At 46.0% G+C, this 14,498-nt stretch overlaps 1 protein-coding gene across 12 annotated transcripts in view; it reads right to left on the bottom strand.

The window, feature by feature from the left end:
• Positions 1-14,498, bottom strand: part of PGPEP1L (pyroglutamyl-peptidase I like) — a 64,287-nt gene that overhangs the window by 27,765 nt on the left and 22,024 nt on the right. For 11 of the 12 annotated variants that reach the window (XM_082387118.1, XM_082387120.1, XM_082387121.1 and 8 more), the window contains one exon: positions 386-508. In XM_082387118.1, coding sequence (XP_082243244.1) covers positions 386-508 — 123 coding nt within the window. The remainder of the gene's footprint in view (positions 1-385; positions 509-14,498) is intronic. The other variant, XM_082387115.1, reaches the window with a different exon arrangement.

A 14,498-nucleotide genomic window follows, 5' to 3' on the forward strand; every position in this document is an offset into this window, starting at 1 on the left:
GCTCTCCTAGGTCCAAGAGGTCCTTGCCTCTCAGCCCACCTCACAACCCACCTGCCCTGCAAGGGCCTGGCTGGGACCTAACCCAAGGGCCTCTCTGTTAGGTGGAAACTACCTTTGGGTCCCGGCTGGGAATAAAGCTTCCATTTCTTTTCCTCCTTCTCTCTCTCCAGAGTCTTATTCCAAGATCTACTCTGTCTTTCATCTTAAACTTTTACAAATAGACCCTTATGAAATCATCTGGGCCCTTACTGGTGGGATGCGGGGGCAGGGTACACTTCAGCCATCAACCCTAGAAACAGTGTCCTGAGGTTCACAGGTTCTGGGTTTCCACCACATAATCAGCCCCCTGTCCCCCAGCCCAACTGCCTCCCCAGCTGTCATTTACTTGCGGTTGAAGATCCTCCCAGATTCTGGTGACCCTCTGCTTCACCTCTCTGTAATCCACTGGCAGTTGAAGAATCTGCAGCTCCACCTCCATGTCACTCCCCAGACCCAGCTTGGAGAGTTCCTGCAGAAAGAAACAGGTGGACTCATCTTGCCTTATGGAGGGCCAAGGGGAGTTCCTGAAAAGCCAACATCGGGGTCATCCAGTCCATTCTCAGGGCCTTCTGTGGGCCTGGACCCTGCCCTCAAGGAGTGGCGAGGGGTCAACAGGGGGGCCGTGGTTCCTGCCCCACACACAAGGCCCCAAATAGCTGCTTCTGTCAAGGTGCACGTACCCCAGAGGCATGCCTGACCCAGTCTGCAGGTTAGGACATAGTTCACAGAGGGGATGCAGGGGAGTTCTAGGGGACAGATGGGGGTGAGCCAGATGAAGAAGCTGGAGAAGAGTGTGCCAGGCAGAGGGAGCTGCAGAGGCACAGGGAGCTTAGAACAGGAATTTATCATCTCACAGTCTTGCAGGACAGAAGTCCAAAATCACGGTGTCAGCAGGGTCATCCTCCCTCTGAACCTGGTAGGAGAAGGATCCTACCTTGCCTCTTCCAGCTTCTGGTAGCCCCCCATAGTCCTTGGCTTGTGGCAGCATAACTGCAGTCTTCACATCACCTCCCCTTTGTGCATGCTTGTTTTTGTGTCCAGATTCCCCGCTTTATAAGAACACTTCACCCATTACACTCTATAAGGCGGTGCTTTCCAGAAGGCTGATGGCATTACTCTTGCCGAAGTAGAAAGTGCAGGGAAGCCAAACTGTAGTTCTCTGTGGCCTTTATAGAGCTATAGGTGTGGAATGGAGTGCATTTGACATTGGACTTGACACCTCTGTGTATTTTACATATCTGAAAGACGATGCCCAGGAGACTGAAAGGCCCTGCTTCTGCTTATCAGCTGTTTCCTTTCAAGCCTCTAATCTGATGCTCAAACAGCCTTGACTAGAGGCTGACATTAGAATCCCTCGACTGTTGGATTCTAGTGGAACTCCTGGTCTAGGGCTGCACTCCACAACCAGCCACCTTGACATTTCAGTGCAGGAAATAGGAATAGGCACTCTAGGTAGAATAAATACAGATGTCACACATTGCCTCACATCAGCTCAGGTCATGTTTTGCCATCAAATAGGTTAAGGAAAACTTTTAATATTTAGAAATCTTTGGATGTCAGAATTGCAGATAAGGGATTGTGGACCAGTATAAACTTGAACTTGTTCAAGTATTACCATGGAATTATTCTCCAGTATCTTCCTGGCATATTTTCTCTCCCTAACTAGAATGTCTCCCTCTTCCTCTTTCCCTCCCAGTTGTCCCTACAGAGAGAGCTGGCAGCTTGGGAGATCTGCCCTGTCACCAGCTCTAGGGACTCTGCTAAGGGGCAGCCAGCCTCCCCTGGAAAGAGATGACCACTGTCGCCCACACTGTGGGGCTGGAAGTCCTGGGGCCTGCTGATTCCCCTAGAGTACTTTCAGCAAGGGGAGGAACAATTGGAGCCAATAGACATCAGCCACTGAGGACAGAGGGCAGACAGGAGGGTAACCGCACCTCCACTGGCTGCAGGCCTCCCAGGGCCTTGGCCAAGCTGCCTGGATGGCTATGGGAAGTCTGCAGCCATCCTGAGGTCACCAGTATGTGTGGTAAGCTGTACTGGTATTGGGAGGGGGAGCTATGGACTGAAAATATGCCCTCCCCCACCAAATTCATATGTTGAAACCCTAACCCCCAATGTGATGGTATTTGGAGTTGAAGTCTTTGGGAGGTAATTAGGTTTAGATGAGGTCATGAGGGTGGGGCCCCCATGATGGGATTAGGGCCCTTATAAGAAGAGGAACAGACCAGAGCCCTTCTATCTCTGCAATGTGAGGGAGGACATAACCAGAAGGCAGTCATCTGCAAGCCAGAAAGAAAGTTCTCACCAGGAACCAAATCTGTAGGCACCTTGATCTTGGACTTCCAGCCTCCAGAACTGTGAGAAATACATGTGTGTTGTTTAAGCCACTCAGCCTATGGTATTTTGTTATAGCAGCCCAAGCTGACTAATACAGGTGAGCTTCCAGTTGGTAATGAGATGAGGCCTGGTTGAGTTTCAGATACATGCCAGTTCATCCATCCAACTCATTATAACTCTTGAAGGTGACACAGCCAACCTGGGACTGAAGTCAGAATCTGATTTGGGATATTGAGGAACTCCTTCCAACCTGCAATCATGGAAAGAGTCTCCAGGCACTGACTTATGTGGACACTCTGCTCCCTCAAGCATGTGTTCTCCCGCTCTCTCTCTCTCTCTGTCTCACAGACACACACTTGGTGTCCTGGGCCATCTACACTGTGACCCATGGCAGACAATAGCATTTTACAAAAAACAGGCGAAGCTGGTGGTCATCAGCAGCCTAAGCCTGGAATGAGGAGGGAACAGGGCAGAAGGGGGCACATGCAAAGCGAGACCCCGACTATAGTGCTGCAGGGAAAGGCATGGGCTTTGGAGTCAGAAAGACGAAGGTTTGAGATCTGGCTCTGCCACCTTTCACTGGGCAAACTTGGGCATGTTATTTAGGCTTGGTGCATCTCAGTTTTCTCATCTGTGAAATGGGCATAATTAAAAGCCAGAGGGGTTTTCACAAATGTTAAATGATTCACAAAAAGTGCCCAGCACAGCATCTGGCACAATTGGGACTTTATATGAGGGATCGATGCTTATAATTAATCCATATTAATTTGAAAAAGTCGTGCAAGAGGGATTTATTGAAAGTGATATTTATTAGAATTTGATGAGCTTGGGCCTGTCAGAAGCAGTGAGTAGAACATTCTGCATAAGCAGTCGGCAGGCCACTGGCTGCCACCACCCTTTCTGCCAAGGAGGGTTGGTTGTTTTAGCAAAGAGAGTATCCGTTCTGTGCAGACCAGAGAGAGCCAGGGGTTTGTGCTTTTCAGACTGGCACACTTTCTCAGCTAGAACTGCAGAGTGTTTTGTGCTCAAGGGGGCAGGGACAAAGCCTGGTATAACTGTCACCAAAGTGGAGTTCAGGGTACTGTTCTAGCCACAGGAACCACCAGGCTCTGCAGGGAGCTGAGTGCCCATGCCAGGCCCATAATCCCGCAAAAAGCCTGAACCCCACCAGTCACAAAGGTCCTCAGGAATCAGAGAGTCCCGCCTTCTGCCTTTCTCCCACTTCTTCTTGCCTCCATGTCATCCGAGATCTGGTCACCAGGAACACATGGCAGTTTAACAAAGGGAACCGAAAGAAGGAGAAAAGACACCAGTTGCTCTCTGAATTGTTTTTAAAATCCACCGAGACTGTGGCACCAACTGGTGTTGCAAAGCGGTTGCTGTTTTTCCAAAATCTGATTCTTCCCTTATCAAATGAGAGTCTGGGGCTAGTACCAGGAAACAGGAAAGCATTTCTTCACTCAGGCATTCAAGAAAAACTCCCCGAGTACGTGCAATGCAGTCCTCTGCCAGGGCTTGGCGTGTCCTGGAGGGTCACATTCTCAGAGGAGACGCAGACCAGGAACGGGACGTGATCACAAGAGTCCTGGTTCCGGTTCCAAGGGCTGTGTTTGGCCCCCGCCAGCTGCGGAAGCCTGAAGGTGAGGACCCCCGACTAGGGCATTAGGAAGGGGCCCAGACCCCGCTTTTTCCTCTCCCTACTGTGTGGGTTTGGGAAAATTATTAAAACTTGCTGAGCCTCAGTTTCTTGATCTGCAAAACATAGTAATAACAGGACCTCCCTCGCAAGGGTTGCTGTGAAGGTTAAGCAAGACTGTACACATGGAGTTGCAGCCTAAGAGGGCTGCACAGAGGGGGCTCTGACTGGGGCTCGGAGGATTAAAAGACTGTTCGAGGGAAAGGAATAGCGGGAGCTTGGAGGTATGTGCAAACACCCACCCTCCCTCCCTCCCTTCCTCCCTCCCTCTCTCCCTCCTTCCCTCTTCCTTCCATTCTTCTCTCGTTCACTTATCCATCAGTCATCAGATGTGGACTAGGCACTCCTGCGTGCAGCCTCTGTGCTGGGCTCTGGCTGAGGGTCTTGGTGTGCCTGTGTGTGCATGTCCGGGGGCTGACCATGGAAGAGGAAATGACAGCTAGTTCTTCTTGACCTGCGGGGCTGGAAGGGACCTGGGAACCATCGGGTGCTGAGACCCAGGCCTGGGCTCCCTCCGACCTCATCAGGCTGGAGGTGCTCTGGGGAGAGAGAAACTAAGGCCAGAGCTGGGGAGGGGCTCACCAGGCACAGGAAGAAGCCCATAGAGGTGACAGGAGGCCTAGCATACTAAGTATAGGACAGTCACCGGTGGAGCATAATGTAGCCATTCGAAATGATTTTACAAAGAATTTATTGACATAGGAATACCCATGAAAAGAAGTAAGTTTAAAAATCAGGATCTCAGACTGTTTCCTGCAGCCATTTATGGAAATGTAAACATACTGAAAATGGTCATTCCTTAAGGGGAGAATTAGGCGAGATTCCTATTTCTTTCTATACTCGTCATAACATTTTCACAATGGAATATTTTTGTATGTAATATTTTTCTGGTTCTAAAAGCTTAACAAAGAGTCCAGTAATCAGACTAGCTGCCCCTGGAGCATCCTCGCTGTGTGCAGGCACTACACCCAGCACCCTACCCCAGTCCCCCGATGATGTCACCATTTTACAGATGACAAAACCGAGGATAAGTTTAAAAGAAGGGAGGAGTTCCAGGGAGTAGTCACAAAGGAGATGTTACCACAACATTGGGGTCAACTGTTTAGGGCTTGGGATAGTTCCCAGGTCACTCTCCTTTCCTTAACAAAGCCAAGTTCTGTTCTCTATATGTGACGACTGTCCCAGACTGCACCCAATATCTTTTGGTTATTCCTCCAAACTAGTGGGTCTCTTGCCTGAAAAATCCAGTATGAAAAACAGTGACCCCGTAATTCCTAATCCTCTAACTAGAGCAGTTGTCTCCAAATAGTTTTGATTGTATGCCCCTATTGATAAAAGATTTTAGTGTGCACACACGCGTGTGTGCATGCACGTGCACACACACAATCATTAGCTGATGTCTTCATGTCTAAGGCATGATACACACTGCATGTGGGCTTCACTGTTAATAAGTGGATGTATATCTATATTTTCGGTGGTTTTCTTAATTCTTCCCTTTTTTTGGCCAATTTCTTATTAGATTGTTCTTGTTTTTACATCAAAATGCGTCTGGGAGAGAACTCAGATGAGGTTAGGAAAAGGGTCACTTGGCTGTTTTCACATGTTTGTTCAGGTTTGCACCATGTTATCTTATATCTGTGGGGTTTTTGAAGATCATTTTTGTAAGGATTCCGTGATCATAATTTGAGGCTTAGTTTAATTAAAACTGGATAATATAATTCTGAAACCCATTAATTGGGCTGAAATACTCTGTAATAAAATAAAAATGATTCAAAGACGGAGGGCCTATCACCGTGGTGTCCCTTGCTCCAAGGGTGACACGTTCCCTCTTCCCTCAGGAAACCAAGCCTGTCCAGGGACCTGCAGATGTACAAAGCCAGGTCAGCTTTGGTCCAGCTATGAAATTTAGTTTTATAGACTAAAAACATAGAGATTCACACCCATTAGGATGGCCACTATAAAAAAAAAAAAAAAGGTAGCAAGTGTTGGCAAAGATGTGGAGAAACTGCAACCCTTGTGCACTGTTGGTGGGAATGTAAAATGGTGCAGCTGCTGTGGAAAACAGTACGGACACTCCTCAAAATATTAAAAATAGAATCATCATGTGATCTAGCAATCCTATGTCTGGGTACATATCCAAAAGAATTGAAAGCAAGAGCTCAAAGAGATATTTGTACATTCATGTTCATTGCAACATTATTCACAATAGCCAAGAGATGGAAGCAACCCAAATGTCCATTGATGGATGAATAAACAAAATGTGATCTATACAATCAATGAAATATTATTCAGCCTTAAAAGGAAGAAAATTCTGGCACATGCTACAATATAGATGAGCCTGGAAGACATTCTATGCTAAGTGAAATAAGCCAGTCACAAAAAGACAAATACTGTATGATTCCACCTATATGACGGATCTAAAGTGGTCAAACTCATAGAGACAGAAAGTAGAATAACAGTCATCAGGGGTTTGGGGGAGGGGGAAATGGGGAGTTGTTGTTCAACAGATACAGAGTTTTAGTTTTGCAAGATGAAAAGTTCTGAATATCCACTGCACAACAACGTGAATATACTTAACACTACTGAAATGTACACCTAAAAATGGTTGAGATGGTAAATTTTATGTGTTTTTAATCACAATTTTTTTAAAAAAACCATAGAAATGGAAATCCTGATATTTTCATCCTGTCCTCCAACGGATCAACTTGCAAACCCCATTTTGGAAATGATTTTGGATCCTCAAGAAGGTGCTGATGTAGGAAGTATTGGAGGACAAGGGGTGGGTGGGCCTGCACACCTCTCACCTCTGCTTAGGAGGTTGGGCAGGAAAGGGTTAACCCAGCAGGCTGTGGCTGCTCAAACTCTGCACATTTCCAAGAAACACCTGTCTTCAGGACTGGCCCTTGGCTGGCTCCTGGGAGAAAGAGCTCTGAGCCCTTGGCATGTTCTGCTTGTATGCCTGTGGCCTTGGGTCACATTGTGCTAGTTTTTATTAGAGTTTATGCCAACTGTGTGATTTATGGTGGATGCCTGTTTTTGCTCTGGAGTTTGAGTAGCTGAGGTCAGGCAGGCAGGCACTGCATACCTATGTGACTGACTCCAATAAAAACCCTGGACACCAAAGCTCCGATAAGCTTCCCACGTTGACAACACTTCACACCTGCTGTCACATGGCATTGCTGGGAGAGTTACATGTATCCATGCAACTCCACTGGGAGAGGACACTTGGAAGCTCGTACCTGGTCTCTCCTGGTCTTTGCTCCATGCACCTTTCCCTTTGGTGATTTCAATATGGATCCTTTCGCTGTAGTACACTGCAACCGTGAGTATAACAGCTTTTCTGAGTCCTGATTCAGGTGAATCTTGGAGCCTGAGGGTGGTCTTGGAAACCCCCTGACACAGAGGTATCTCAATGGCTCTTGAATCCTGGCCTCTCCTTAAGAATCATTTCTTCTTTATTTTCTCCTACTAGCTTTTTTTCCAAGCAGAAAAGAAGGCAATTTTCTGTGTTTTAATTCATTCATTCATTCATTTTTTCTCAACATTTTTCAAGTCCTTCCTTTGTCCAAGCACTGTGCTGCACTGTTCCTACCATGGGTGGGAAATGCCTGTGGAAAGTAAACGTCCTCAGAGCAGGGAGAGGGCGGGCAGGAGAGATGGTACTACTAGGGTCAACCTGGAGGTCACAACTCATTGTAGGAGTCAGGAGAACAGGCTTGGAGTCTCGTGGGTGCAGTTCAATTCCAGATTTGCCCCTTGCACACCACCTCAGGCATTTGACTTTGGGAAAATGACTTAGACTTTAAGAGCCTCGATGTCTCATCTGTAAAACTGAGAGCCGTTGCAGTGGCTCTCCATGGTGATACTGTCCCCACAGAGGGTGTTTGAACATATGTGGAGTGCTCTTAGTGTTTAAGGGAAAGCTACTGACAGTGCCTCAGAGGCTGAGATGCTAAATATCCTTCAATGCACATTTCACTTTATCCCACACTCTACACACGATAGTCTCAGAATAACAATACTAACTACACTTTTAACAATATGATGACTCAAAAGTTTGAGATATTTTTGTTTTCTATTTGGTTTTTTGTCCTTAAAGTAAATTGCTGGGTTTCAAAACTACTCATCATAGTTCCTCTCTGTGTGGTTGTGTCACTAACTGGACACACTGTTAGGCTCATTAACTCAATTTACTCATAATTTCTATGGATTCCTTTTTAAAAAATTAATGTTGCTTTATTAGTATGTAAAATATGCTACATGGTTCCATAGTTAAATCTACAGAACAAGCTTTACTCGAAGAAGTCTAGTTCCTTTGTTTTTCCCCTCCATAAGAAACTATTTTTTAGTTTTATGATTTATCCTTCATTTTTAATTTTCATAAACAAATATGTGACATATATTTAGGCACCCCTCCCTTCTTATATATACTTTCCCTATCTTTGTGCAGCTGTCTTTCCTTATTTTTGCCAGTGTACCTTTGGGAGAGCTTCTAGAAATTTTCTGGATTGCTGGAGCAGCACATATATTATCTTGCTGGGATTGCCAAATTCCTCTCCATTGGGGCTGTACCACATTGCATTCCCTCCAGCAAAGTATGACAGTGCCCATCAGCCTCACAGCCTTGCACACTAGTTGTCAAACTTTTGGATTTTTGCCAATCTGATCTTAGCATGGCTTTAATTTGCTTTCCTCTTATGAGCAAGTTTGGACATATTTTCACATGGGTAAGAGTCATTTGCATTCCTTTCTCTATAAAGTGACTCTCCATATCTTAGGCCTACTTTTCTTTAGGGTCAGTCACCTTTTTTTCTTTCCTACTTACAGAAGCTCTTTATATGTCAGGGATACTGCCTTTCAACTTAGAAGTTTATCAGCTGTATTTGCCCTGCGAGGACTGGACAGGACTGAGTGGGGAAGAGAAAGGATGGAAAGGAATCATCCGTCTAGCTATGGAATAGCAATAGGGAGTCTGCCATGTCCAGAGACCTGGCTAGAAAGGAAGGTAGGTAGAGATTGCCACTGGAATTTGCTTTTCAGAGGGACACGGTTGGATGTTATTCATCTCTGAATTGATCTCCAGTGGTTTGTGTCCCAAGAATAACACTACACTTTCATTGTCTGTCAACAGTGCCCTCAGCTCCAGTGGGTCCCCGTCTGGGAGCCTGGGCAGATTCAGGCTTCTGCTTGTGGCTCCCAGACCTATGGAGGCCCCAGGCAGCCAGGAGCAGAAGCTTAACCAGAACAGCTACCTGATCCATAACAAGCAAAATCAAGGGTGTTGGAGGGGAGGTACCGTTTAGGCTATAAGATCAGCAGTTCATGCTCTTGATAGGGGCTGGGTAGCTGAGGAGTGCAGAGTCATTAGTCACATGATCTTTCTTGCAAGGGAGACGTTTTACAAAATAAAGTGTTCTCGGGCTTCCCTGGTGGCGCAGTGGTTGAGAGTCTGCCTGCTAATGCAGGGGACACGGGTTCGAGCCCTGGTCTGGGAGGATCCCACATGCCGCAGAGGAACTGGGCCCGTGAGCCACAACTACTGAGCCTGCGCGTCTGGAGCCTGTGCCCCGCAACGGGAGGGGCTGCGATAGTGAGAGGCCCGCGCACCGCGATGAAGAGTGGCCCCCGCTTGCCGCAACTAGAGAAAGCCCTCGCATGAAACGAAGACCCAACACAGTTAAAAATAAATAAATAAATTTAAAAAAATAAAATTAAAAAAAATAATAAAATAAAAAAATAAAGTGTTCTCTGAGTGTCAATCCCTCCAGACTTTACGAGCCATAGAGGACCTCAACCTCAGGTCTGTTCAGCTTACCCTGTCTCTGCAACTGGGTGGAAATGCACCCTCATCCATTCAGCACATCTGATTTTTTCCCAGTGAACTACAGATGGAACAATTAACCAAAATTATCTCAGCCCAAAAGAACATTCCTCCTGCTGGTCTGGTTTCTAATTACCCAGAGGCATGTAGTCAAAGGAACTTGGGTCTGGAAAGTCGAGGTACAAGCCTGTCACATCCAATTTCCTCTCCGCCTCTTCTAGCTCTGATACCCGTGGTCCTGTGATGCTACCCATGGCCTTTACAGCGGCTACTCCCTCCGCCTGGACCACTTCCCAGGGAGGCTGCTCCTGGTCACTCAGGTCCCAGTCAAAATGTCACATCCTCAGAGAGGCCTTCCTGGCCCACATCTGCTAGAGGAGTTCCCAAGTCACCATCCAACACATCACTGTGCCCTATAATCTTCGTGGCCCATAGGACTTGCTGACATTCTCTTGCTCAGTTTTTCGTTTCTTGTCAGTTTTGCCACGACGGAGGACCAGCACCACCGGAGTGGTGTGCTCCAGATGTTGTGGAATGACATGGAATGATCTGTCCCACAAATCCTGCATGACTGCATTCTTCACTGGGATTCCAGGATTATCCCAAACAAAACATAATAATAACTCTGTCTACTTAGACTTCCGGAATTTTATCAAACTTTCCAATCACCTAGATTTGAATATTTGACTGACAAAAAAAGTGCCTTGTGGGGCACGTACTAAATAGAGAAGCAGGAGTCGTTGTTGTCCAAATGAGGGAGTGGGGTGTTTAATTTCATTTTCAGTTTATTTTTCAAAATCGAATGTGGGAGATATTTTTGCCTGTGCGTTATATTGGTCATTAATTCTAGTCAAGCCAGACCACTTGATTGACATCTGTAAAAATCTTGGGAAAAAAAGTTCAAATATACAGATGCAATATATTATTATTAAGGTTATTTTCAGTTCCTAAAAAAAAGTGAACAGTCAGGAAATTCAAAGGAATTGAGTTAATGATACCTCTCCACTCCTTTCAATGACCTTTGTCTTGATTTAAGGGTGCTGGTTTAATAGGATTTATATTAACACTGTGGTACTAATCAAACTGGCAAAGGTTTTAGAAACCATAACACCCTAGTGCTGGGGTGTGTAATAAAGCACCATGTACTCTCATTCACTGCTACTGCAAAGGGGAATTGGTATAACCCTTCAGAAGGGTAATATTAGCTCATGTGGTAACATATCTCCAAGATGGTGTTACCAAACCGAACTTGGCAGTTTGGTACTGACACGAGGTTGTAGTGAAGAGAAGTACAGCATTTACTGCAGGGCCAAGCAAGGAGAATGGGCAGCTCATGCTCAAAAGATCTGAACTTGGACTTCCCTTGTGGTGCAATGGTTAAGAATCGGCCTGCCAATGCAGGGGACACAGGTTTCAGCCCAGGAATATCCCACATGCCACGGAGCAACTAGGCCTGTGTGCCACAACTACTGAGCCTGCGCTCTAGAGCCCATGAGTCGCAACTACTGAGCCCTCATGCCACAACTACTGAAGCCCGTGTGCCTAGAGCCCGTGCTCCGCAACAAGAGAAGCCACCGCAACTAGAGAAAGCCCACACGCAGCAACGAAGACCCAACGCAGCCAACAATAAAATAAAATAAAATAAACAAAGAGAGAAGCCACCACAATGAGAAGCCCGCACACTGCAACAAACAGTAGCCCCCACTTGCCACAACTAGAGAAAGCCCGTGCGCAGCAACAGAGACCCAACATAGCCAAAAATAAATAAATAAATTTATTTTTAAAAAAATAAACAAAATCTTTATATAATTCCTTCAAAAAAAAAAACAAGACCCGAACTCCCTGATGGCTTTCAGGGAAGGATTTTTAAAGGCAACATTTGGGGTGAGGGGTGCAGGGGGCATGAATTTCTTCTGATTGCTTGGTGGTGAGGTAACAGGGTGGTGTTTCAGGAATCTTAATTATTAACTTTCTGGTTCCAGCCAGTCTGGGTCTACGGGCTTGTGGTCAGTGTGTAGTCACCATCCTCCACCTGGGTGGGGAGTCTTAGTTTCTGCAGAACAGCACAAAGATTTGCGTCAGATTGTTACGTATACCCCTTGGGGAGGAACTAGGACTCTGTGTTATTGCTGAACTATTGCTTAAGCTATTATTAGTTTTTGTGCTTGACTGCTTTTCCTTTGTTTCTGCATTCTCTCACTTTCCTAATTAGTAACTGCTTGAATCTGCTCTTTGGAACTCTGGGAAGGCCTAGTAGATGAAAGCCTTTTTCTACAAATAAGAAACACGGAACATGGGGAGGCTTTTGTACTGGAGAGGGCCCAGCAGGGTCCTACTCGATTTCAGTGGCTTCAGTTATGGAATGAATGTTTGTGTCCCCCCAAAATTCATATGTTGAAGCTCTTATTCCCAGCGTGATAGTATTTAGAGATAGGGCCTTTGAGAGATAATTAGGTCTAGATAAGGTCATGAAGTTGGGGCCACCACAATGGGATTAGCATCCTTATAAGGGCATGATGAGACTAGAACTCTGTCTGCATGCTGCATACACACACCAAGGAAAGATTCTGTGAGGTCATAACCAGGAAGTGGGCCCTCATGAAGAACCCAACCATGTTGGCACCCTGATCTCAGACTTTCAGCCTCCAGAACTGTGAAAAATAGATATTTATTGTTTAAGCCACCAGTCTATGGTATTCTGTTATAGCAGCTGGAGCTAAGACAGTCCCCAGTGGAGCATGCCTCTGGTATTCACAGCCTGGTGTCATCTCCTCCCACAGTGCGCCCAAGCTGGCCTGAACTCATTTTACCACCATAATTCAGCCAGTTCAGGGCCTAAGCCATAAGAGGGCTTAGCAGCTTCTCCCCTAGGCTACCCCGTGGGGAGACCTCCTGTGGCAAAGTCTGCTGTCCTAGCACCCCAGCCAAGCTCCGTGATCCTGTCCCAGCCTCCTTCCTACTACAACCACAAGAGAGACCCAAGCAAGACCAGCAGGAGAGCTGCCCAGCTGAGCCTAGCTGACCCACACAGCCAGGAAGGATAATAAAATGGTGGTTGTTTGACGCCATTAAGTTCTGGGCTGGCTTGATTGCAGCAACAGATACCCAACCCAGAACATGACAGTAAAGATTGAGAGGACATGCACTATACTTGGGGTTCTTTTTAGATGGGGAATTACAATGGGGAAATTTTCTGTGTTTCTTTGTGATCTTTGGAGGTCTTATGTAATTGCTCCTTAGTAACTGGAAAACAGAACAAAGCACATTGTTAAAAGTGAGATGTACGTTTTTTCGCTTCCTCGGGAATGTAGTTTCATTAACAATGATATTCCTTCACGAATGTTAATTGCCCCTGCCAAGTTCTAGGCCTGTGCTGGGTGCTGGAGACAAACTGGAGACCAGGACAGAAAAGAGAGAAGCAACAGATACAGAGAAGAATGTAATGGGGGAGGGAAGGTGGCCAGGTTCAGTGGCAAATGTGTGCAGAAATAAAGATTATGGTGAAATAAGCCAGACACGATGGACAAATATTGTATGATTCCACTTAACATGAGGTTGCTAGAATTGTCAAATCCATAGAGAAAGAAAGTATAATGGTGATTACCAGGGAGGAGGGAATGGGGAGTTAGAGTTTAATGGGTACAGAGTTTCTGTTTGGGATGGTGGAAAGTTCTGGAGATGAATGGTGGTGATGGCTGCACAAGAATGTGAATGTGTTAAATGCCACTGAATTGTATGTTTAAAATGGTTAAGTTATATGTTATGTATATTTTACCACAGTTAAAAAATATGTGTCAATTCCCCATCACTCTTTTCCACCAATATTTTTTAACATGACTAAAAAGTACAGTCTGAAGAAAGACTAAATTCACAGTAAATCACTTAGGTCAGGCTGACATCTCCATCTTTCAGACAGGGTTAATAACTAGGTAGGGATTTTAACAGTCTCCCATTTTCTTTTTTTTTAAATTTTATTTATTTTTGGCTGCATTGGGTCTTCGTTGCTGTGCGCGGGCTTTCTCTAGTTGTGGTGAGCAGGGGCTACTCTTTGTTGCAGTGCATGGGCTTCTCATTGTGGTGGCTTCTCTTGCTGTGGAGCATGGGCTCTAGGTGCGTGGGCTTCAGTAGTTGCAGCATGTGTGTTCAGTAGCTGCGGCACACGGGCTCTAGAGCGCAGGCTCAGTAGTTGTGGCGCACGGGCTTAGTTGCTCCACGGCATGTGGGATCTTCCCAGACCAGGGATTGAACCTGTGTCCCCTGCACTGGCAGGCAGATTCTTAACCACTGCGCCACCAGGGAAGTCCCTCCCATTTTCCATATCCAAAAGCCTTCTGGAGTTCTGTGGCATCAAGATCTAGAAGTTGTCTTTCAGATGACAGCAAGGGAATCTGAAAGGTGACAGTGTCTGAGCGTCTCGTCTACTGAAGGAGTCCCAGGATTTGAGAAGTTCTTTTCTTCTAAAGAGAAGAATTTTGGATGGCAATTATTTCCACAAAAATTCTGTATTGCAAATCCAGAACAATCTAAATGTGGTTATTTCACCAGGAACTAGGGAAGAGGCAGGGACAGTGGTGAGTACAGACTTTTCCGGTGGCCAGGGTCTGA

The sequence above is a fragment of the Balaenoptera borealis genome (assembly GCF_965194805.1).
Source record: "Balaenoptera borealis genome assembly, chromosome: 3".
Lineage (NCBI taxonomy): Eukaryota > Metazoa > Chordata > Mammalia > Artiodactyla > Balaenopteridae > Balaenoptera > Balaenoptera borealis.